This window comes from Punica granatum, chromosome 6 (genome assembly GCF_007655135.1).
Source record: "Punica granatum isolate Tunisia-2019 chromosome 6, ASM765513v2, whole genome shotgun sequence".
Taxonomy (NCBI): Eukaryota; Viridiplantae; Streptophyta; class Magnoliopsida; order Myrtales; family Lythraceae; genus Punica; species Punica granatum.
In genome coordinates, this window is record NC_045132.1 from 3,258,944 (window position 1) to 3,282,064 (window position 23,121).

The window sequence follows — 23,121 nt, forward strand, 5'->3', positions numbered from 1 at the left end:
AAGTGATTTCAAACTCACTCCTATGTGGTTTGAAGATGCCGATGTCCCGAGTACGAATTTCATAGGGACATATGCTAGGGTGACCTCTTTGACTTGAACCTGAGGTCATCTCCGATTTCTGTAAACTATACTAGGCCCCTAATGATATTACGTTGATGGAACTAGTGTTTAAGCTGATTATTCAGATCATTTGATAGCGGTTGATTATGAGAGCTCGAATATTGCTTAATAGGGGTGACAATCTTGCCATCATTACTGCCTACCATATCCATTCAGCAAAAAAATTAAAGATAGCGATATTCGTATAGAGATTTTTTTTTTGGCCCACACGTTCCCATAGATATAGATTGATATAGATAATTAGAATTATTTATTTATTTTTCTAAATAAATAAATTGATTCGGTTCTCGCGGCTATGTGGCCGATCTATTTAATTCCCCACGGACTCTGCGAGTTTCCCGGACGACTAAAGCCCTAATTCGGCTCCATAAACCCTAATTTGCGGCCTCCGGCTACTCTCTGAGGATCTGTCGTCGGACTCCGAGCTTCAGCATACCTAATCAATCACCAGGTTTTGTTCTCCGGATTAGGGCTTGATCCTATTACGTATTTTCCCGGTCGAATTGAAGTTTAATCGCGCTTTTCTCTGTTGGGCAGGTTGTCAATTGTTCGTGGAGATAATGGCGACTCGTAAGTCCCTGTCGAATCATCGCAAAATCCCATCTTGTATGCTGAATCAAAGAGTTGGGACGTGTTTCTAAACGGGTGCGTGAATTGGGTGCAGGTCTTCAGTTTGAGAACTCGTGCGAAGTTGGGGTTTTCTCTAAGCTGACAAACGCCTATTGCTTGGTGGCAATCGGAGGATCCGAGAATTTCTACAGGTGTCTTCATATGATTCATTTTCATTTAGCTTACGTTGTTTCAGCTCTGAATTTTATCGTGTTGGGTGGATTGTTAAGGATGATTTGTGGTTTGTTAATGTTTTGTTTCTACAGTACATTCGAGGATGAGCTTGCAGATGTTATCCCTGTCGTTAAAACCTCCATTGGCGGCACTCGGATCATAGGTCGGCTTTGTGCAGGTGGGCATATGTTTGATTGGGTTACTGTTACAATGAGTTGGTGCGTGAAGGGAGAGAATTAGTTTCAACTCACAAATAAGGCCGTTGGCATGTCTTTAACGCTTGGTTGGTTCGTTTTGTGATGCCGCTTCCCTTGATTGCAGGAAACAAGAATGGACTTCTCTTGCCTCATACAACAACTGATCAAGGTGAATGCTTTATTATGTTTTAACATGTTAGGTGATGTTAGAAGATTCGTTCTTAATAAAGAGAGGGATGTGAAAGCTTAAATGTGGGTGTCTGATCAAAATGTCCTCGTGTTTTATGCCTTCATAGTTTAATGATACGTTCCTCGAGTTTTTTCCAGACTAGTATAATCACTGCGACATACCTCTCCCCTGTTGCATGGAGTATACCTGTTTCTATAACATCATAAAGCAGTGAATGCTTTTCTTTCATATCAAGTTTTGGACAAAGCTTGTGGTCCTTTCTTATTGCTCAACTCTTGGAGCTCATTATAATATATGTGCTGCTTTGCTGAAAATTTTGCGATTAGATCTCATCAGTCCTTTAGAATGAATCCGGTATGGCAGTTATATTCTGACTCTTGTCCATTGCTGTTAAAGAGCTGCAACATTTGAGGAACAGTGTGCCAGATCAAGTTGTTGTCCAGCGTATAGAAGAGAGACTGTCTGCTCTCGGAAATTGCATAGCATGCAATGACCATGTGGCTCTTACGCATCCTGACCTCGACAAGGTAAGTCTAAGAATTCCTTTGCGGCAAATCATTCCTTCCGGCAATCTCACATTCACTCTGCAGCGCATTGCCTTTGTTATCCTTTCATGAAGAATATGTGGACCACTTGAAGCCGTCTGTGTCTTGTTTTCTTCCCCAAATAAATTCAGGGCATGGAGTGTTATTTTGTGGTCTCTAAAATTCTCATACTATTCCAGAACAGCTTGCTCGCTTCTCGTTCTCTTTGCTGGATACTTCTACATTGTACTCACCTGCATGATTTATACTTCTGATCATCAAGGCTTTCTTACAGCATTCAGATGCTGTGCTTAATATATGTTGTGATTCTTTTCTGGGGATGATAATCATGTTAGATGCATACTGTCAGGTGGCCTTCTTATCTTTAGGTTCTGCTATTTGAGGAAAGGATCTTTATTTGCAAGCTGAAGCATTTAAAAGATAAAGAATCTTCAGAGGATTTACTGATTAAGGAAAAGGCCCTTAAATGTAGCATGGATGGACCGATTAAAAATGTTTTCTTTGTGTTCTGATGTCATGAGAAATTGTTGTCGATGAGTATCTATAACAAGAAAAGGTATAATCCAGTTTAACAGAAATTGTGAGCAGTAATCTCTTTGGACTATATTTCTATCGTTTTGATAGCTATTGCAGCTTCTTGCCATTTGTAGTTATATCCAGAATGCTCACTATAACACCATGTAGCTTGGAAGACCATGTTGATGGATTTCCTTAGGACTTGCAGACAGTGTGTCATAATCTCTTTAAGGATTCTTCCTATGTAGCAGTTAAGCTTATTCACCTCTTATCTTGTTTCACTTTGAATAGGAAACAGAGGAGATGATTGCCGATGTCCTTGGAGTGGAAGTGTTCAGGCAGACCATCGCTGGCAACATTCTCGTGGGAAGCTACTGTGCTTTCTCCAACAGAGGTGGCCTGGTAAAGTCGATGATATCACTTTGTTTCCTGATGACAGTTAATGAGAAACAGTTTCTCTGCTAAAGTTTGAAGGACCAGCTTTTTTCAGTTTTGCTGGAATATTTTTCTAGTTTTTGGTGTTTCTTGCTTAATAAATAAGTTGAACCACCTCTTTCTCCATCCCTGCTGTCATGGCAAAACACATCTTCTGGCATGCAATAGTATCTTTTTTTTACGTTGATTAGAAAACAAAAAGCAGTGCCATACACTTCCGCAACCAGAAAAAAAGGGGAGAACTCACACATGGCGAAATCTTGTTCTTCAGGTCCATCCCCACACCTCCGTTGAAGACTTGGATGAGCTCTCAACTCTCCTCCAGGTCCCCTTAGTGGCTGGGACAGTGAACCGTGGCAGCGAGGTGATAGCCGCAGGCATGACCGTGAATGACTGGACATCCTTTTGCGGGTCCGACACCACAGCCACGGAGTTGTCCGTTATCGAGAGCGTCTTCAAGCTGAGGGAAGCCCAGCCTAGTGCCATTGTTGATGAGATGAGGAAGTCGCTCATTGACAGCTATGTGTGAAATCAGGTCCTGAAGTTTTGTCTGTTAGTATCAATGATAATAGTTTTTTGCCTTGTTGGTCCAAAGTGTTAATATAGTATTCCGAAGTCTTGACTAAACTTCTTGTCTTGTTAATCCTCGGAAAGCTGTTTAACAATCAGCCATATTGTGGCTTTGGAACCTGTTTTTCTTTTTAGTGCTTTTATTTATGATGTATAAGACAGTTGTGGTAATGTTATCATTTGGTAAACGATCCAATTTTATCGAGGAATATACATGCTTATTTTATGTATCTGCTAACACAACAGTGCCATGTGAATGGCGGATCTAAGTGATCATAGTAGTCTTGATGGCTGAATCCTTGTGACTAATCGAATCACAAATGATGTGAATTGTTGGCTATATATTTGATTAGCCGTGTTTCCGTGATATTTCCTTACAGAGGAAAGGTAAGAAGCTAACTTCGTGAAGAAAAAAATTTGAGGAAAGGATTTAATACGTATAATGGGAGAAAACTATTTTGATGTAAAGTTTACTTTCCAAAAGTGCCCATGTTGTATATCATTCAATTAATAGGAACCGTAAAATTGAGGTTAAAATGGTAAATTTCATGACAATAGCTACCTACTAACTCTCAATCCACTCTCTTTTCCTATTTTTTCTCATCACTCTCTAATTCACTAATAATTATTTTCAACCTTAGGCTAAAATTATTCAACTTAATTAAAATAATTCCATAAAAGATGAAGTTGTTCGATACTTATTTTATTTTCAATTTTTTTATATAAAATTTCCGCGCGCGTTATGAGTTGCCTATAGTCTTATTAATCTGGAGAACCCTTTGGAGTAACTTTCAACTTCCAAAAATACCCCTAGCGAAAAATTAAAAATTAATAGCAATCATTATATTAGGAATATCATGGTAGTTTTGCCAGAAAAACTACCCCTATTTTTTATCCACCGCTTCCTCTCTCCTCATTTTTTCTTTGCTCTCCCTTTTATTCTTTTATTTCTTTTTAAAATTTATTTTTAAAACAATATATCTAATTTATTTTCATAAAATAGTCAATCGGGTTGAAGGTCTATCGGGTTTGTAATATTGTACCTTATCTAAGAATAATTTTATATTATCAGTATGTCACTTTGTTTAAATTGTAAATTTTCTGTCTGCAGCACGCGTTATCTCTTGTATCAAACATATGAGAGGGATGCTTGACAATAAGGATCTATTATATAATATATGAAGATTCTATCACGGTTGGTTGCAAAAAAAGAAAAGAAAAGAAATTCGCCGTGATTATGAGGCAGCCAATAAGGATCTATTATATAATATATAAAAGTCGACAAGTGCTATGAGGCAGCTCGTAGTTAATTGCATCTTAACGTGCTCAAAAAATTAAATTTCTAATAAAAAAATTCATGTATCTATTCATTGCAGAAACATATTGATGTATCTATTAATTTAAGTTAAATGAATTCTGTAAGATTTTATATGTATCTGCTCAACGAATTGAGATATTTGTCTGCATAAGTTGTACTTAGGAATATAATTGAGTATTCTTTTTTTGAAACATTAAAAATTCTCTCAATAATTTAAAAGCTTTTCTCGAAATGTGAAATGTATTTCTAAATTCAATGAACTATATGATCCTGTGGATAGAGCATAGGAAAACTCATTTTCTACACAGTTTTCTTTATAATCTTATTTCTCTTTACATCTCACCTCGAGCCGTTTCTCTCACGATCGATATGCTCTTATGTATTTTAAATTTAGAGTTAAATGTAGTTTACCTCCCGATCTACGGGGTGAGTTTAGATTCCCCCTGATCTTCAGATTTTTGAAAACCTTACTAGAAAATAAGCAAGGTGACCCTTTGGCCGAATTCTGGCCAGAATTCCAGTAAAAAAAGAGCAGGTCACTTACATGCCATATTGAAAAGGGCAAAATGTCACTTCATGAATTGATAGCTGCTTAAGAGAAACTGAACATACATTGAATTTGGGAAATTAGGGCATTGATCAAAACTTGAGATTATGCATGAAACAAAAGTTATACACCGAAACCGCTGGTGTGCAATACAAGAAGATATCACAGAAATTTGAAATCAAGAGCAAGCTGACATCTATGCTTTCAACATTCAAAACAAATCGCCTCGAGTGTTTGGATTTTGTTTTGGCAAGTTGTGGCGTTTAATGTTTGAACAAACAAACTGTGTCATGCTGCCACTGCCTCTGGCCGCTGGGAAAAAGGTGGCACGGTGGGCTTTTCTGGTCGAGGAAGTGTATTCGTGGAGAATCCTACAACGGTGTTGTCGACTGATCACCAACAAGAAAGCTGTTCGTGGAGAATCCTACAACGGTGTGGTCGACTGATCACCAACAAGAAGGCTGCATATGGGTGGGTTCATTGAGAAGCTTTCAGGGTGCTCGGTTGACTGGTCGCCGACGAGAAGGCTTCAGTGGAGGTCGTCGCTGAGAAGGCCACTCGTCGGCGAGATGGTGGCAGTGGAGGGCTTGTCTACACTCGTTCATGGAGAAGTTCTCATCATTGCCGTAATTTTCACAAATTTAATTTTTGTCAATTGTTTCTTTTTGCAAGTATCAATTCATGGAGTGGCATTATTGTCCTTTTCAATATATCATGTGAGTGCTATGTGAGCACCTTTGGCTGGAATTCTGGTCGAAATTTGGCCGAGGGGTCACCTTATTTACATTTTAGTAAGGTCGGGTAGTAGTCTGCAAAAATCTAAAGGTCAGGAGGCAAATCTAAACTCATGCCATAAGTCGGGAGTAAACTACCTTTTAACTCTTAAATTTAAGTTTAGATTATAACTGTTTCTATTATATCTTTAGTTCACATAGTGTATAATATACAATTTTATAATATAAGTTTTTTTTCTAATATTTTACCGACAAAATTAATCTTATTCAATCAAATTACTTTTTCTTATCATTGCAATTTTATTTTTCTTAATTTTATTGAATAACTTTTCCTAATTCATAATAAAACAATATTATGTATCATTTACAATACCATTTTTTGTATGATTAGATTGTCGCAAATAAAATTTTCAATCTTATATTAACGTATTTATTATCTATTTTATACACATACGAAAATTATCTAAACAAATTATTGTGAGATACGCAGGAGCTCTATTTTTTAATTCTCAATTAATGTTTTGTTATTTTATTTTTAACAAAATTATGACATTTTCAATATTATATTAAAACAGAAACTGCATCGGAAACTGCTGCGTGAACGTCTCTGGAGGCCAAACAGGCTGAGGAACCGCAGGGAATGCTTGCAATGGCTTTTTTTTTTTTGGTAAATAAGGTAATAACTTGAGACAAGTCAAAGAGTTGGTACGTACTGATGTTCCTTGAGGGTCCATGGAACCGGAATCACTCTCTGCTTCCGCTGACCATTAGCCGGATTTTCGGGTTATCTGTGTCTATGATCAACCTCAAACCAGCACTCCGGTAATGGCACTTGACCCGAGAGTATGACCTCCAGGTCTCCGCCTAGCTTCCTGTAGTGTTGCAGTATCTACTATGCATTTTTATGAGGGAGAACCCCCGCTACTGTTTCAACAATATGGACCCAACCAAAGTTGCGACCGCCTTCAATCCCAGCTAGCGCATCTTCAAAGTAAACGGAGAGATTTCCGAAGAAATCTGAGGGATTATCGCTCAGCCCTGCTAGGATCTATATCAACTCATATCTTGTCCTTACTACTAAGCATAATAATGGCAAGAAAATACTTTGAGAGAGTCCACTAGCACTTGGGTGCTCTACTTTGTAGCGAGCCAACACTTAGATCTCTGGAAAAAAAAATCCATTCATTAAGTCTCTTAATTTTCAAAAATCCTAACAATAAGGCCTTTTATGGCCAACATTTTGGTCCCTAAAAGGGACTTCTCGTTAGAAGTTTTGAAAATTTGGGATTAAATTGGTGGCAAAATATTTTCAGGGATGTAAGCATTGGTTAGGTACAAATTGGAGCACCCAATCGCTAGTGCACTCTACTTTTCTAATGAGATACTGTTAGTTATATATACTAGATCATGACCGTGCTATGCGTGGAATAAAAAATAATTCCATATTGAAAAACGTAGACACCTAGGTGAGATGTTGCATAAATTATTTTTCATTTTATAAGTTACTAATTTGCACAGGTGCTATAGATTTTTATATACCAATTTTGTTGCAGATAATATAAAAAAATTTGGAAAAATAACGAAAATGATTTTATAGTGTATATAAGTTATGAGAGAGAGAAGATAGAAAAAAAATTTAACGTGAGAGATTTGGAAGAGACATGAATGAGAGAATTGTGGGAAGTGGGAGAAAATTGTGGAAAGAGTGGCCGACCTGGCTCGATTGGATTAGTTAGGGCTCAATTGTGCTTTCAGATACTGAAGTTCACATAAAAAAATGAGAGAGAACATTTTGTGTAATGAGTGATATATTCAAGATCAATTTCTTTCTAATTGGGTGATTACTATTTTAAATGAGTGATTCAGTAATTTCATTTTTTTTTTTGTATTTTCATGAGGGCGGTTAGAAAATGCAACTCCCCCTTAAATAAATAGATGTATAGATTTAATAAATTATGCATTTTATAATTTACAAAATTGACTGAATATTTTTTAATCAGATATTAATATAACAAAATATTTTTGAAAAAATTTAGAATATTTTATTATCCATGTTATATCCCATTTGATTTCATATTTGATTTTAAAATTTTAAGTATAACTTTAACTTTACTCACTATACAACAAAAGTCAACAATACAATTATTACTTTTTCATTTTTCTTCAAATTTTTTAACCATTCAATTCAATTTTTAATAATAAATTCTCTTAACTATTCATTATTTTTCACATTTTTCTCATAATTCAACATCACAATTACTACAAATCAATTAAAATCAAAATTCAACTCAACTCAACTCTGAAACCAAACACATTATTAATAACTAAATTTTTTTAAGATAAAGATTAATATTTAATCACATCAATATTAAAATTAAAATAAATATATTAAACTAATATACATTAGTATATATGATATAAATATATTAATATATAGATATATGTTTATATTTAATATAAACTTATATAGTTTAATATACTTTTTTACTTCTTTATTGGTAAAATTTAAATATCATCACTTTTATATATATATATATATATATATAATATCTGTTTTGGTTGATAATTAAATTATGATAACAGTTCGAAATACAAATACATAATATATAATAAAATTGATAGAAAGGAACCAACACGAATTGATTCGAGTGGTTTGACGTTTGTTTTTCTTGAGTAATAAGGTTTTGGGTCTGAGTCTTATAAATTGAGAAAATTCATCATTGAGAGAGTTTTATTCCTTGGTGGGTCGACATTGCTTGATCTAGATAAGTTGGGAGTCGTTGGGTTTCTAGATACCGTGATTTACACGGAAAATCTAACAAAAAGAAAAATAGATTACATTTTACCTTGCAATGCATGTACTCTACAACTTTTATATACCTAGAAGATTATCGACTCTCGACATCTGTTCTCATGGGACAAGATCTTTCACACATGCCACATGCCTTTTAACATTTGTCATCAATAATTGACTACGAGGCATGCTTCCCTTTCCATCTTCGAGCATACTAACCACAAGGGGGAATTCATCTGCCGCACTCGGGTTAGGAGGACCAAAATGTGGGACGCACTCTTCGCAGCTTTGAACTCTAGACTTTGGCATGGCATAAGTGCTAGACGCATAAAAATCCCCTCGACGCCATATTAAATTTTCGCCAGACTAAACAAAAATTTTGGATTAATATTGGTCGAACTCATTCCCCTTACATCACCAAGCTTTTCTTTCTGATTTCCGATATGGAACGACCAATTCTGGACATTATTTTTCGGACAGAATCGACCCGATCCACTCTAGCCATGAAAACAAAAATTGCATTCACAAACACAAATAGAAAGAAATAAATTCAAATATGTCAATTGGATGGATCTTTTCAAAAATTCCAGCGAAAATATATAACAAGTAAAGAAAGAGTGGCGAGGAAGGACAGATCAGCGGATCACCGCAATGATGTCTGTTCCTTCCTAAGAACATGGCAAGGCCGCTCTTTGGTCTTCCTCTGGAACTGGTAATCCGGTCTCTCTCTCTCCCTCCGAAAGATTCCCGCGCAGCCCAACAGTTTGTCCCCTTGCCAAGATTGAGGTGTAGAGATCTCATAATGTACAAGAAAACAAACAACAATTACTAATCAAAAGTTGAAAAAAATATGATCATGCCTCCTCAATCTGCTGATACTTTGTCAGAATTCGAGTACAGGCCTGAGTCAGCTACTCGTTGCACTCCCTCAGATCTCTGATATTGTTTTCCACTCTTGTTAGTTTCCAGGTAATCGAAAGGCCTCCAAAGCTCGAAGCTTTCTGCGAATCCTGTTGTCAGGTCAGTCTCGGTTTCGAGAGTTGGCAAGGTTTCCGATTCAAGAAAAGTGCAATTTCTTATCTGTTGTCTGATTCTGGATCTCGTGATTCATGAATTCAATCCTGTCTTGATGATTCAGGATAGAGTCTATAAGCTTTCGAGTGCGGCCTGGTTTAGAGGTGATCTGGAAATGATCTGAGGTCGGGTGTTTGGAGTTGCTGCTAAACGGTTGTGTTGTTGGGCGATTCGTGTATCTGAAGGAGCAGGGGAGGAAAAGCTTGGAGAGATGAACGGGGCTGTGCTTGTCGCGATTGTTGCTACGGTCGGGAATCTGTTGCAGGGATGGGATAATGCTACTATTGCAGGTAACCTGAACGATGCTCGTATATATAGCTCAAACCTGATGCAATTACAAGTTACATCATCACATTTTAATTTTTGTTGTTGTTTCAAGTCCTTCAATATGGAGCCAGCTGCCATTCTTGTAGTTAGACCTATCGAGGAATGTATTATAAGTTGGGTATTTCACATTCAGAACTAGCATGAGGATATGTCATCCAGCTTGTAAAGTCGGCACTTAAAAAGCCCAATGCAAGCAGTTATATTTTGTGTTTTGGACTTGAGAAGGGAATAGCATGGAATCTCGAAATAAATTGGGATTATATTATGTAGCGAATTCTCTTGTGCCGTACATCAGCAATGCGCAATTCTTCTGTTTTCACAAGGAAGACGCGGACGTCCTTAGAAAGCGACCGATTCTGTCCTGATTCATTCTCCGACCTTTTGCAGGGGCTGTTCTCTACATCAAAAAGGAATTCAAGCTTGAGACTGCACCTACAATTGAGGGCCTCATCGTGGCCATGTCCCTCATTGGAGCCACAGCCATCACAACCTTCTCGGGGCCTGTATCTGACTCTGTAGGGCGCCGTCCGATGCTCATAGCCTCCTCCCTCTTCTACTTTACCAGCGGACTTGTGATGTTGTGGGCCCCGAATGTGTACATCCTCCTCCTTGCAAGGCTCCTTGATGGGTTTGGGATTGGGCTAGCCGTCACCCTTGTGCCCGTCTACATCTCTGAGACAGCCCCACCAGAGATACGCGGGTCCCTCAACACCCTCCCTCAGTTCATGGGCTCGGGTGGAATGTTCTTCTCCTATTGTATGGTCTTCAGCATGTCGCTTTTGGACTCACCGAGCTGGAGGCTCATGCTTGGTGTCCTCTCCATCCCATCCTTAATCTACATTGCGCTGTCTCTCTTCTTCTTGCCCGAGTCTCCCAGGTGGCTTGTGAGCAAAGGTCGCCTGGCCGAGGCTAGTAGGGTTCTTCAGAAGCTGCGGGGCCGAGAAGATGTTTCAGGCATGTTCAGTATTCTTCTCCATCTCGAATCTGCAGTATTTTTTTTAAATTCTTTTCATCGAAGATATTTACATGATTAAGGAAGCGTGTCCATGGTATTATTTTTTTTATCTGCTATGATGGAACAATGAGGGAACAGAATGATCAAGGAACTTTTCCCTATTTGTGCATGCTCTTTGATTTTTAAGGATGCTGATTTATTCCATAACTCGAGTTTATCTCTTTATAGCGAGCCATAAAACTTGTTAACTAGTGGACCATTAACACGATTAGTTTTCACAGCAACTTAGGGCCTAAGTCTCAGCATCACTGAAAAGTGTGATGATATATCGGTTCGCAGGTGAGCTGGCTTTGCTAATCGAAGGCCTTGGAGCTGGGAACAAGGCGTCACTGGAAGAGTACATGATTGTACCAGCAGATGATATGACCGACCTGAAGGAGACTGGTTCCGAGGCTGATGAGAGGCATCAGTCATGGATTGCGAAGCCCGTGACTGGGGCTCATAGCTCTCTGATCTCTCGCCACGGGAGCATGATGAGCCAGGGCATCCTAGCCCAGGTTGACCCGCTTGTGACCCTCTTCGGGAGCATCCATGAGAAGATGCCCGAGACAGGCAGTATGCTGTTCCCATCCATGGGCAGCATGTTGGGGTTGACAACCGAGAATACGCCCAAGAACGACCATTCCGATGACGAGAGCCAGAAGGGCAATCACGATTCTCATATTGAGGTGGGAGCAGACTCAGATGATAATCTGAGATGCCCACTGCTGACCCGTCAAGCTCAGAGTGGGCAGGCAGGGAGCATGGTAGGAGGGGAACAGGTGAGTGGGGTGGAAATTGGTGGCGGGTGGCAGTTGGCCTATAATCGCAACGAAGATGGCAGAACTGAAAGGATCTACTTCCACCCTGAGGGCGGGCCAGGAGCCATGTCAAGGCGTGGTTCTGTGATCTCAATCTCGGGAGACAACCTGGCTGATGAAGGTGAGTTCGTGCATGCTGCTGCCCTTGTGAGCCAATCTGCTCTATGCTCCAACGAAGTCCTGTTAGGCAAGGTCCCAACGATGACATATATCCCTGAGACTCCCACGAGCGGGCCAGGCTGGAGCGATCTTTTCGAGCCTGGGGTCAAGCGTGCCTTACTAGTTGGTATCGGGATTCAAATTCTTCAGCAGGTAAAAGCAACGTCAATCCTTTTTCGAACCTACTATGTCACATTCTATCAGAAAGAGACAAATTTTCTATGTTTTTTGTGGTTGTAGTTTTCGGGCATCAATGGGGTTCTGTACTACACTCCGCAAATCCTTGAGCAAGCAGGTGTTGGAGTTCTTTTATCAAACCTTGGCCTCAGAGCGGATTCTGCTTCTCTGCTTATTAGCGGCCTCACAACTCTCCTGATGCTTCCTGCCATTATCGTCGCCATGAGGCTCATGGATGTCTCAGGAAGAAGGTAATAGCTTTCCCAAGTCTTCCAGTTTCCTTTTTCAATCCGGAAAAGATTTGTTTGGGAACAGGGCCACTATCCCATTAGCTGTCTCTCGATTTCACGGAAGAACATGTTTGTACAATGCAATCTAGAATAGAAAACAACTGTCTGGAAATAAGTCGATCACAACCACTGATCGTTGTGGATCATACACTAATGTTGATTACCCTCGATTTTCAGGTCTTTGCTGCTCTCGACCATCCCCGTACTAATCCTGACCCTCCTTGTCCTCGTCTTTGGGAGCATAGTAAATCTGGGATCGGTCGTGAGCGCTGCTATTTCCACCACCAGCGTTATCCTCTACTTCTGCTTCTTCGTGATGGGCTTCGGCCCAATCCCCAACATCCTCTGTGCTGAGATCTTCCCAACTCGGGTCCGAGGGATCTGCATTGCACTGTGCGCCCTCACTTTCTGGATCTGTGATATCATTGTGACTTACAGCCTTCCTGTGATGCTCTCCTCATTTGGGCTCAGTGGTGTCTTCGGAATTTATGCAGTCGTATGTATTCTCTCGTGGGTGTTCATCTTCCTAAAGGTTCCTGAGACGAAGGGCATGCCTCTTGAGGTTATCTCCGAGTTCTTCGCAGTAGGGGCTAAGCAAGAAGCTTGAGGATCCAAAAACCTTGATCATTGTCATCATTTTGTAGTTTGAAGAACCTCTTTTCAGTTGTTCGACCGACCGATTCTTTTTTCTTCCCCTTTCTACATTGTATTTAATCAGAGTAGAGACCATTCGGATTAATAGGTAAATGCTATGAAAGGAGGATCTGCAGAGTTGCATTTATTTTTATTTTTTTTAATTTGTTACTTCTAGTCTTCTGCTGCTCAGTTCTTTTCGTGTGAATTATTTGTGTAAAAATCCGAAAAATTTTATACTATAAAAATCGATAAATACACAAGAATTTCCTTAAATATAAAGAGTATTTCGAAAATTACCATCTTAATTGAATGACTAAAAATACCATACATATGAATTTCCATACAAACTAGAAATATTCAGAAAATTACAAATTGTAAAAATCCCGATAAAATTCTATGGATCCATCGCCATTTTGACCGTGAAACAACTGAGAGAATATATTTGGCAGATAAGCTTGATGCCTAGTGAATAACAATAACCTAAACTAGTTGGATTATAACACGGGTTCAGTAATATCATAAAAATATCATCGAGACCTCCGGAACTCAGATCGTCCCTATATCCCTTCCTAGCTCCCAACCACAATGGTGGCTCCACACTGGTGAACTCTTTGCTCCAAGCAGCCTTTTCTTACTGCTCTGCTTACGATTGGCTCAGAGCGCCACAAAACTTACCAACTCCCATCAATCTCGGTTACACAACTCAATTCATTTCTAAATATCGTTATCGATCGCATAAAAATACATGAATGATCCGTAACACTAACATGGTCATGACAATACAGTTCTAAACAACTAATTATAATCACGAAAAAAAATACCAGATTAGGAATAGGTTACAAGTCCCCTGAACCTCAAATACCGAAAACTGAATGTTTTCTATTTTCTAAAATTTTCCTCATATTTTTCCCCACAATATTCTCTCTAGGTCTCTCAAGGCCTCTCTCTCTGTAATGTAATGGTTTTGGCCGTGAAAATGCAAATGGCAAAGAAGAGTTCACGAATGGCCATTTAAAAGGAAAAAGTAAGGCGGCGGAAGAAATTCACCAATTAGAGTTTAAAGAGAAAGCTTAACAAGAGGGGGACACAGGTAAACCAAATTCGAAGGTTATCTATGCGGAAACAAAAAATATATTAATTAATAATTATATAAGAAAAATTGTAATTAACAAAATCTTCAAGGAAATACAAATATTGAATAAAACTGGGATGTTACAATTTGAGAGAAAGAACAATGGCAAGCCTAACACGTCGCTACTCGAGTATTCGCCGGTTGAGCAGGATCATTCCTTCCGGTTATCTGACGGGATAGGCAGGGAACCAGAAAGAAGGCAGATCATCGAGGATTATCACCATCCTCCATTACAAAGGAATAAACGAGAGATGGGACAGAGTTGTCATGTAAAACATATCCATGGTTATTGTTCTACCTTCACAATTATTGCTACCCTTTACGGTTTCATTTGCCAACAATAGCCTGCATCAAATCACTAATGATGCATTCGTATGTGCTATCTATGGATTATAAATGATCCAAACAAATACATTGTAAGGACTTCCGGTCCAGTGACATGCTGGTCAGGTAATATCTTTCCGGTGCATATTCGGCTTTCCCTTCTGATACAGTAACCATAGGGACTATACTGCCTTGCTGTTATCATTTTGAAGTAGTTTCTCAATCGCGTATGTGTCCTTCCGATGGACATGAATTGTTTGTAGCAGAAAAATAGAGTTGGGAGTCAGTAATCGACCTAGATTTATGCACGTTTGATGTGGTCATTCTAGAAGGATTGTGTCCGATAAAGCTTTCCCATTCCCAATAGTTGCACGGAAACGTTGAAGTTTTCCATTTTTGCTTTGTTGCAACAAAAATGAAAATTAAGATTTGAGGACTGCTGCAAAAGTTTCCTCACTCTGCTATATATGGAAAGTGCTACTTTTTAGCAATTTTTTGGGTGAAATTCCTCTGACAAAGTCCACAAACACTTTCCATTTTTGGAGGAAATTCCTCTGACAAATCATTGGCAGTCAGTCAAAATCAAATCAAATTCCTCGGACAAAAGAGATTTTTTGTTTTTTTACCCCATTTTCTTACGTCCTTATCATAATCAGAAATTTCTAGGAGATGTTCCTGAGGTTTCTGTTTCTGGGTCTGTACGTTTCAAATTCTTCATGATTCAATTGGTTCTCAGAGCTGTATCCTTTCTCGGGACCATTGAAAATCGAAGCACTTGTAGATCATTCTTTCTAGCTTGCAGAGGTAATCTCGCAATCCTTGATTCTGCAGATCACTGCTCCAGAAAAGCATGTTTTCGCTACTGAGTCTTTTCTTTTTCCAGCACTCAGGGTTGCGTATTTTTATCTCGGAGAGAGAAGATGAGGGGAGCGGTTCTCGTTGCCATTGCTGCAACAATGGGGAATTTGTTGGCGGGATGGGACAATTCAACAATCGCAGGTATTAATGTGTCGTCTCCTTCTCGGGAAATTGACCCGATACATTAGAAATGGATTAGCTTTAGATATTGTTGTTGTTGTTGTTTGCAGGGGCGGTTCTTTACATCAAGAACGAATTCAATCTCGAGACTCAGCCAACGATCGAGGGGCTGATCTTGGCTATGTCCCTCATTGGAGGCACTGCTGTCACGACCTTTTCAGGGCCCGTCTCAGACTCCATCGGTCGCCGCCCGATGCTGATAATTTCTTCACTTCTGTACTTCATTAGCGGTCTCATCATGACGTGGGCCCCCAATGTTTATGTCCTGATTTTGGCGAGGCTCCTCGATGGGATTGGAATCGGTCTCGCTGTGACCCTGAACCCTCTCTATATTTCTGAGATAGCCCCTTCAGAGATCCGGGGACTTCTGAATACAGTCCCGCAGTTTTCTTGCTCAGCTGGGATGTTTCTGGCATACTGCTTGGTCTTTGCAATGTCATTGAAGGAGTCCCCAAGCTGGAGATCGATGCTAGGAGTTGTTTGCGGACCGTCATCTGTATATCTCTTACTGGCTGTGTTTTATATGCCCGAGTCTCCTCGGTGGCTTGTGAGCAAAGGCCGGACACTCGAGGCCAAGAAGGTACTCCAGAGACTTCTTGGGAGAGAGGATGTCTCAGGTTCGTGAATTTCCAATGTTTGCCAGGAAATTTTTTCTCTTTGATTCGAGGCTTGAAAATTGGTAAACCAGGGAAAAAAAAAAAACTCTTTTTCCAAGCTTTCTGGAACTGAAGGTGATGAAAATCGATCAAAAACCCCCCAGTAGTCTGCAATTCATTGCAAAAACTTTTGGTACTGCAACATGTAACATATAAAGAACTGCTAATCTGCAGGAGAATTGGCATTGCTGGTGGAAGGTCTAAATGTCCAATCCGAAGTATTGGTGGAAGAGTACGTTGTTTTCCCGGTAGATCGAAGACAAACCGCCTCGCAGAAAGATAAGATTGTATTGGACGAGTCGTCCCATTCGTTGATGATTGCAAAACCTTTGGCTGGACAGAGCGTCCAGAACATCACCCGGAGAGGGACGAGAAGCCTATCTGGGAGCATCAAGGACCCGATTGTCTCAATTTTCAGCAGTGTTCATGAGCCGTCCACCTCACAGAACTGGAGCACACTCGACTTGGTAATACCAAACAGGGGGAGCATCCCCAGCAACAGGCACTCCCAGTTGGATTTGGAGAGCCAAAACGGGGTGGAGGACTCTGATTCTCAATACGATGATGGGGGTGCCGCTGACGAGGATAATTTGCAGACGCCGCTGCTCTCTCGAGAGGCGACTGGCTTCGAGAAGGAGCAAACTCCTGGTTTGCAAAGAAGCAACCTGAGCATGAGAATGAGGAGCAGGCTTGCTCTCGAAGAGGGAGGTGAGCAAGTCAGCTTCACCGATATCGGGAGCGGTTGGCAGATGGCTTGGAAGTTGACAGAGAAGGAAGGGGAGCAAGGGAAGAAGGAGGAACAGGTGAAGCGGATATATTTGCACCAGGACACTCCCAGGCCAGGCACTGAGTCCCATGTCTTGATCTCAGGCACCCAGGAGAGCGACTTAGGCCGTCATGCTTCTGCCCTGGTGAGCCGATCAATTCTTTCTCCAGAGGAACTAAGCGGATCCCATCTCGTCGAACCGGTTCTGCTTCACACCCCGAAAATCACTCAGAAGGGTCCAAGCTGGCGTGATCTCTGTGAACCGGGAGTTAAGCGCGCGTTGTTTGTTGGAGTTGGACTGCAACTCCTTCAGCAGGTAAAATTTCCTCTACATTGCCCAGAGAAACACTTTTTTTCTCCTGACTAATGCCATGTTCGGTGTTATCCAATGGAAATGTCTCGAAATGGAGTATATAAAGTCCACTCTTTCAATTCGTTCATCTGCAAGCGCGGATATGGAATGTATGTGACATTCGTATTTCTCTTGACTTATCTGCCAGATTTTGTTGCCTGTTTGTAACAGGTTGGTGGCATTAACGGGGTTCTCTACTACGCGCCTCAGATCCTAAAACAAGCAGGAGTGGCAGTCCTTCTAACAGGTTTAGGCATCGGGACCGATTCCGCGTCTTTCCTCATAAGTTGCTTCATGACGTTCACGATGCTTCCTTGTGTGGCCCTCTCGATGTGGCTGATGGATATTTCCGGGAGGAGGTAACAAATTTTTCCTGATCATATGAGAGGTGGTTTGCTTGGATCATTCTCGTGTTATCCAAAATTATTCCAAGTCATTCATGATCTCTTTCCGTTTTCTCAGGTTGCTTTTACTAACAACGATCCCGATCCTGGTTGTGTCCCTCCTGATCCTAGTCCTAGGCAGCATCCTCAATGTAAGTCCCATCTTATATGCCGTACTCTCCTCATCCAGCGTCTTGGTCTACGAGTGCTGCTTCGTGATGGCCTTTGGCATAATTCCAAACATCATCTGCTCCGAGATCTTCCCAACACGGGTCCGTGGGATTTGCATAACTCTTTGTGCTCTCACATACTGGATTGGAAACATGACCGTAACCTACAGCCTCCCTGTCCTGCTCTCTGCCATCGGCGTCTCGGGCGTCTTCTCGATCTTTGCTATGGGATGCATCATCTCTTGGGTGTTTGTTTATTTGAAGGTCCCCGAGACGAAGGGCATGCCCTTAGAGGTCATCTCGGAGTTCTTCGCAGCAGGCGCAAGGCAGGCCAGTTCTGGTGCAGAGAACAACTAATATATACAGTAATTGCATCCATTCATAACGACTGATCATCCTTTGCAGCCTCGCAAAGTCAACAAACATTTTTTGTGAGCCACAGACGGTCATGTAATCTTCTAGGATAAATAGGTGAATTTAAATTGAATGTTTTTTTCCCTTGCGCCCAAGAACAAATACTGTGTGCAAGCCATTCGGTTTCTCTTCTCTCGTACAATATACATCAATATTTATGTTTGTCTAATATTTAGCCATATCCAGGTTTTGCTCAACCGGTTCTCACGGCATAGACAAGAAGTTCGACTATACAAACTAGCCTATAAGCCTGCGCGTTTGTGCAGGATTTGTTTTCAGTTTTGTCTAAAAATTTCTCAGTTGATAATTCTCTAGAATTTTATCAATCGTTGTTCGTTTACATTAATGTTATGTCTTGATTTAATGAAAATTTTATTATTATATAAAAACTTATCATATTATAATATAGACTAGTAAATGTGCTCTTTTACAAATAAAGATAGATTATGTATAAATAAATCAAAATTTTATATTAATTCTGATAAAATCCTCTATCTATAAAATAATAAAAATTAAAGCACAAAGAAAAAACTTATTCAACTAAGGGTTGAAGAAACAAAGATCATAACATTTTGTTTCATTCTCAATTTTTAAATAAAATTTTATCTTCCAAGAGAAATTTGTTGTAATAAATTAGAAATAGTAAATCTATAAGGTAAATATTAATTACTATTTCAAATATTATGATAAACAATGGATAAGGAACTGTTGTGAATCGCATAGAAATAAATTATAAAAAGTACTTATAGTATAAATGTTATAATGTACAAATGATAATTTTCTAATTTATAGTTATATATTTATATATCATCTTTATATATTCAATACTAATTCAATATGGCAAATATACTTTCTTAGGAAAATAAATATTTTTTGGCATTCTTTATAATTTTTGGCTGAAATTATTTTCTTTGGAGCAAGAATTGATAGTTTTCATATCCTTTACTCATAGTTAATTTTTTTATTATTTCATATTTCTCATTTATTAATCGATCTGAATTAAATTGTAGATTAACAGTAAAGCTACTTTGAATAAGTTCAGATTTAAGGTTGTTAAATCATCTGGAATAACTTTAACATTTTACCTAATTTACTATGTTTTTACTGAGTTTTAATTATAATTTTAAAATTAATAAATGTTTACTCTCATATTAAAGTTTATTGTCACTTTTGTAATATATATATATATATATATATATATATATGCACTTGCATGCATGTACGCATATAATCTAATATCTACAAGTTAAAAGAAAATTATACAGAATTTTCATTTTTATGTACTTGTGTAATATTTCTTATATTAAAATTAAATATTTTTTCTTAACCATGAAATTATATTTTTCTTAAATTCATATTTTATATTTCCATTATTTTTGGTTAAAATTTATTTGAAAATGCATTAATGTGATGAATTGTGAATTTTTGTAATAAATATTCTAATTTTAAAAATTACTTTCTCAAAATATCAAATTTTAAATTCATTTTTATTTATTTTCACTATCAGAATAGATTTTTTTTTATTGTTACTTATTAATTAGCGATTTGTCTTTGACTATGAAATTGAGGAGAAAATTTTGTAAAATCAGACTTTTGCTTGTATTTCCTGTTATTCTTACTGATAAATTACTTCAATTTTAGTGACACATTTTGCAAATTGATTATAACTTTTAAGGCTATAGTAACGTGGTTGAAATGAAGTTTACGATAGTTGTGGCATATTCAACGTACTTTTGATAACATTAAATTGTGGCAGATTATATATACTTGTTCCTTTATCTGTGGCATATTCAACTTACTTTTGATAGTTGTCAGTATTAATTACTTGTATATAATACATATAATGAAAGAATATTTTTAAAAACTAAATGCTTTTTGGATAATCGAAAACAACTCCTTGAGATATATGATATATATATATATATATATTTATATTCAATGTCCTAAATATCCCATAAATAGGAGACATATCATTCTACTCACGATAATTTTTCCTACACACTAACCCCGTATATCTATATGATATCTCTCTGTTGCGATAAATTTAATAGTGAGCACGCAAATATACGTATCGCCTCAAGTAATAAAGAGTGAATAAGAGCATCGTCCCACAAATACTAGTTTAAACCTCACTAAGTACCAAAACTATCACAACTATGTTTTATCCAAATGATCGATTCCAGAAAAGCGGTTAAAACTAAATCTAAGAACTAAACTAGAGCAATAAGTAAACACGAGTGAAATCAATGGAGATGAACCTAGGACTTTCAATTTTCCCTAGAACCTTACTCATAATCGATCATTCTCTATTCTATCGAATTCACGAATAACTAACATACAGTTATATTATCTTTCTATCCCTCTTCCGAGTATTGCAGAAAAGTCTTCCCTGTATCGAATAAAGTACTTTATTCCAAGGCAATTAATAAGGGGAACCCATTAATCATCAAAGCCTAATGGGCTATCTAAGGCATTCAAGTATATTCCTATCCCTCACAGAATTAGTTGGTTTTTCAACTCAAACTAAACTTAGGCTATCCTATCCACGGCTTAACCTAGGATCCTCTTCCGAGCTCATCTAGATTTCCTAATCAAATTAATTGGTGATCAAGCGATTAATCGCATTAAGACCAAGATAGAATAAGCCATTCATCCGAATTCAATGGATATAGAAAAGTGAACTCAGAACTCTATTTAAAAGTACTATGTTCCATTGAAGCCCTAGAAAAAGGAGTTTAGCTCATGATCATGACAATAAACATCGAATCCCTAGAAGAAAACATAAACATGATAACAAGGATTGGAAGAAAAACGAGAAAGAATGATGTAGCCAATCTTCCAACTCGAACCACAATCACCACGATTTCGATCTCCACCTCTTCTCTTCCTCTTCTTGTATGCTCTGCCATTTCTTTTCCAGCACTAATCTCCTCTATATTCACGTCCAAAATCCTCCCCAAGCTATCCAAGTAAATTTTCCTAATTTAAATCATTTAGAATAAAATCCCACATCTCCAAAGATATCCAGCACCTATTAAAGAAACCAAAGCATCTTTCTATTGACTTCCTCCTCTAAAAATTCTTACGGCCTACGTAGAAATTCTAAGTGAAGCAAATCTGGCCGGATCAACTGATCTGGAGGGCTGTAGCTCTCTGTTTTGCAGCTGCAGCCGCATTTCAAACTTCACTGCGCACCAAACTTCACTGTCGAACCTCTACGCTCCAATTGGTGAACCATTCGAACATCTACGCTCCTGACTCGATGAGCTTTCCATTGATATGTAATTTGAACCATTTAAATTCAGTTTAACCTGTTCAAAATACAGAAAACTTAGAGGCTGCAAAATCTCGATTCATGAACTAGCTCCCAAAATACCTAAAAACACCAAAAAGCACTTAAAAACTCTAAAATCCTACCAAAGTGCTAATGAATGCTAAATAATCTATAAACCTACTAAAATTAACATAAACTCGAGAATCTAACTCCAAATAAATGCACAAAAGGTATCGAATAACTCTATTTTCATAGAGTTAACACTCTTGCTCTTTAACATTATTGTTATCTTTCAGTAGATATGTTATTCCATAAGATTAGATAAATATTCTATGTCCTCATATTTTTTTCATTCATAACTCTTATTCACAATTTGTAATGTTTATATGTACATTCATTATAATCTATAGTTTTGATCATTTTTTTCTTGACTTATATTCATTTATATGTTATATATGTTGGTTATCTATTTTCATTCATACAAAAGTTGACAAGAAATTACCGTGAGCTGCGCTAGTACCAAGTAGTTGGTTATAATGGAGTCTTATATCAATGCACTGGACCCACATCCAGCCATCCCAAACCAACTGGTGATTTGGTACTATCAATTAGTATGGAACAATGCTTTCCTAGGCAAATTTTAGAGCTTCCAAATTTGGGTTTCCAAATGCTTTCTGGTGTCCCAGATAGCTAGAGATGGGAATGGTATTAGCTTGAATTGTTCTATGCTTTGCTTTGTTTGATGATTATTGGCCATTATCGAAAACTGCAGTTGATCTTGTTTTAGGAGTCGGGACATACTCGTTATGCTCCATTTTGATTCTGCAAGTGTCAAAATTTTCAGTATGAATCATAGCTGGATTGCATTGATATTTTGAAAAATGAGGTGTGATTGCTAGTTGGTGCTTATTGAATTGCTTTTGTCCTCAAGGATTTTGGCTTTTCTAGCAATTGAATGACTTGGGCCTATGAACTTGTTGCATTGATATCAGGATTGCTGTCGGTGGACTTTCGAAGACGGGCCCAATTTGTCCCCGGATGTATCAGTTCATGGGTATGTGGGAAGATACCAGAACTATAGGAATATTATGTGCTTGGTTTCCCGACTTCTTGATCGTGTCTCTTGGGTTTATAGGGTTTTGAAATGAGTGGGAATATTAGTACAAAGTACCACACTGCGGATGTTTCTGCGTGGATGACCCATCTCCATGAGGGCTTCAATATAGGTTCCCTGCCTATATTCGATCAATTTGAAGCCCTGATGATGGTTTGTGATATCAGTAATGTGAGCCTCATCCCATACATAGCTTCTGCAATTTTGAACTTCCATCTCCTTATAACCTATGAATGTCATATCAGATAAATGTCCTCATCTTGTGGTCTTT

At 38.4% G+C, this 23,121-nt stretch overlaps 3 protein-coding genes across 5 annotated transcripts; all 3 read left to right on the forward strand.

The window, feature by feature from the left end:
* The first annotated feature begins 402 nt into the window (after positions 1 to 402).
* LOC116211876 (eukaryotic translation initiation factor 6-2) lies at positions 403 to 3,575 on the forward strand. Its single transcript, XM_031546404.1, has 8 exons — positions 403 to 571; positions 658 to 690; positions 785 to 881; positions 996 to 1,081; positions 1,225 to 1,269; positions 1,687 to 1,817; positions 2,643 to 2,753; positions 3,058 to 3,575. Exons 2-8 carry the CDS (start codon positions 681 to 683, stop codon positions 3,313 to 3,315), a joined length of 738 nt encoding a protein of 245 aa, XP_031402264.1. The 5' UTR covers positions 403 to 571; positions 658 to 680; the 3' UTR covers positions 3,316 to 3,575.
* A 5,761-nt stretch (positions 3,576 to 9,336) lies between these two features.
* Positions 9,337 to 13,388, forward strand: LOC116212356 (monosaccharide-sensing protein 2-like). Of its 3 annotated transcripts, none has more exons than XM_031546916.1 (7): positions 9,337 to 9,461; positions 9,712 to 9,769; positions 9,888 to 10,113; positions 10,538 to 11,104; positions 11,445 to 12,277; positions 12,365 to 12,552; positions 12,769 to 13,388. In XM_031546916.1, the coding sequence occupies exons 3-7, from the start codon at positions 10,035 to 10,037 to the stop codon at positions 13,196 to 13,198; spliced, it is 2,097 nt and encodes a 698-aa protein (XP_031402776.1). In that variant the 5' UTR covers positions 9,337 to 9,461; positions 9,712 to 9,769; positions 9,888 to 10,034; the 3' UTR covers positions 13,199 to 13,388. The 3 variants fall into 3 exon arrangements, with proteins under 3 accessions (XP_031402776.1, XP_031402775.1, XP_031402777.1); XM_031546917.1 differs by having other exon boundaries at positions 9,381 to 9,535; XM_031546915.1 differs by having other exon boundaries at positions 9,380 to 9,769.
* Positions 13,389 to 15,231: 1,843 nt separating this feature from the next.
* Positions 15,232 to 18,638, forward strand: LOC116210175 (monosaccharide-sensing protein 2-like). Its single transcript, XM_031543996.1, has 6 exons — positions 15,232 to 15,487; positions 15,567 to 15,682; positions 15,772 to 16,338; positions 16,552 to 17,459; positions 17,667 to 17,854; positions 17,958 to 18,638. The coding sequence occupies exons 2-6, from the start codon at positions 15,604 to 15,606 to the stop codon at positions 18,403 to 18,405; spliced, it is 2,190 nt and encodes a 729-aa protein (XP_031399856.1). The 5' UTR covers positions 15,232 to 15,487; positions 15,567 to 15,603; the 3' UTR covers positions 18,406 to 18,638.
* Positions 18,639 to 23,121: the final 4,483 nt, after the last annotated feature.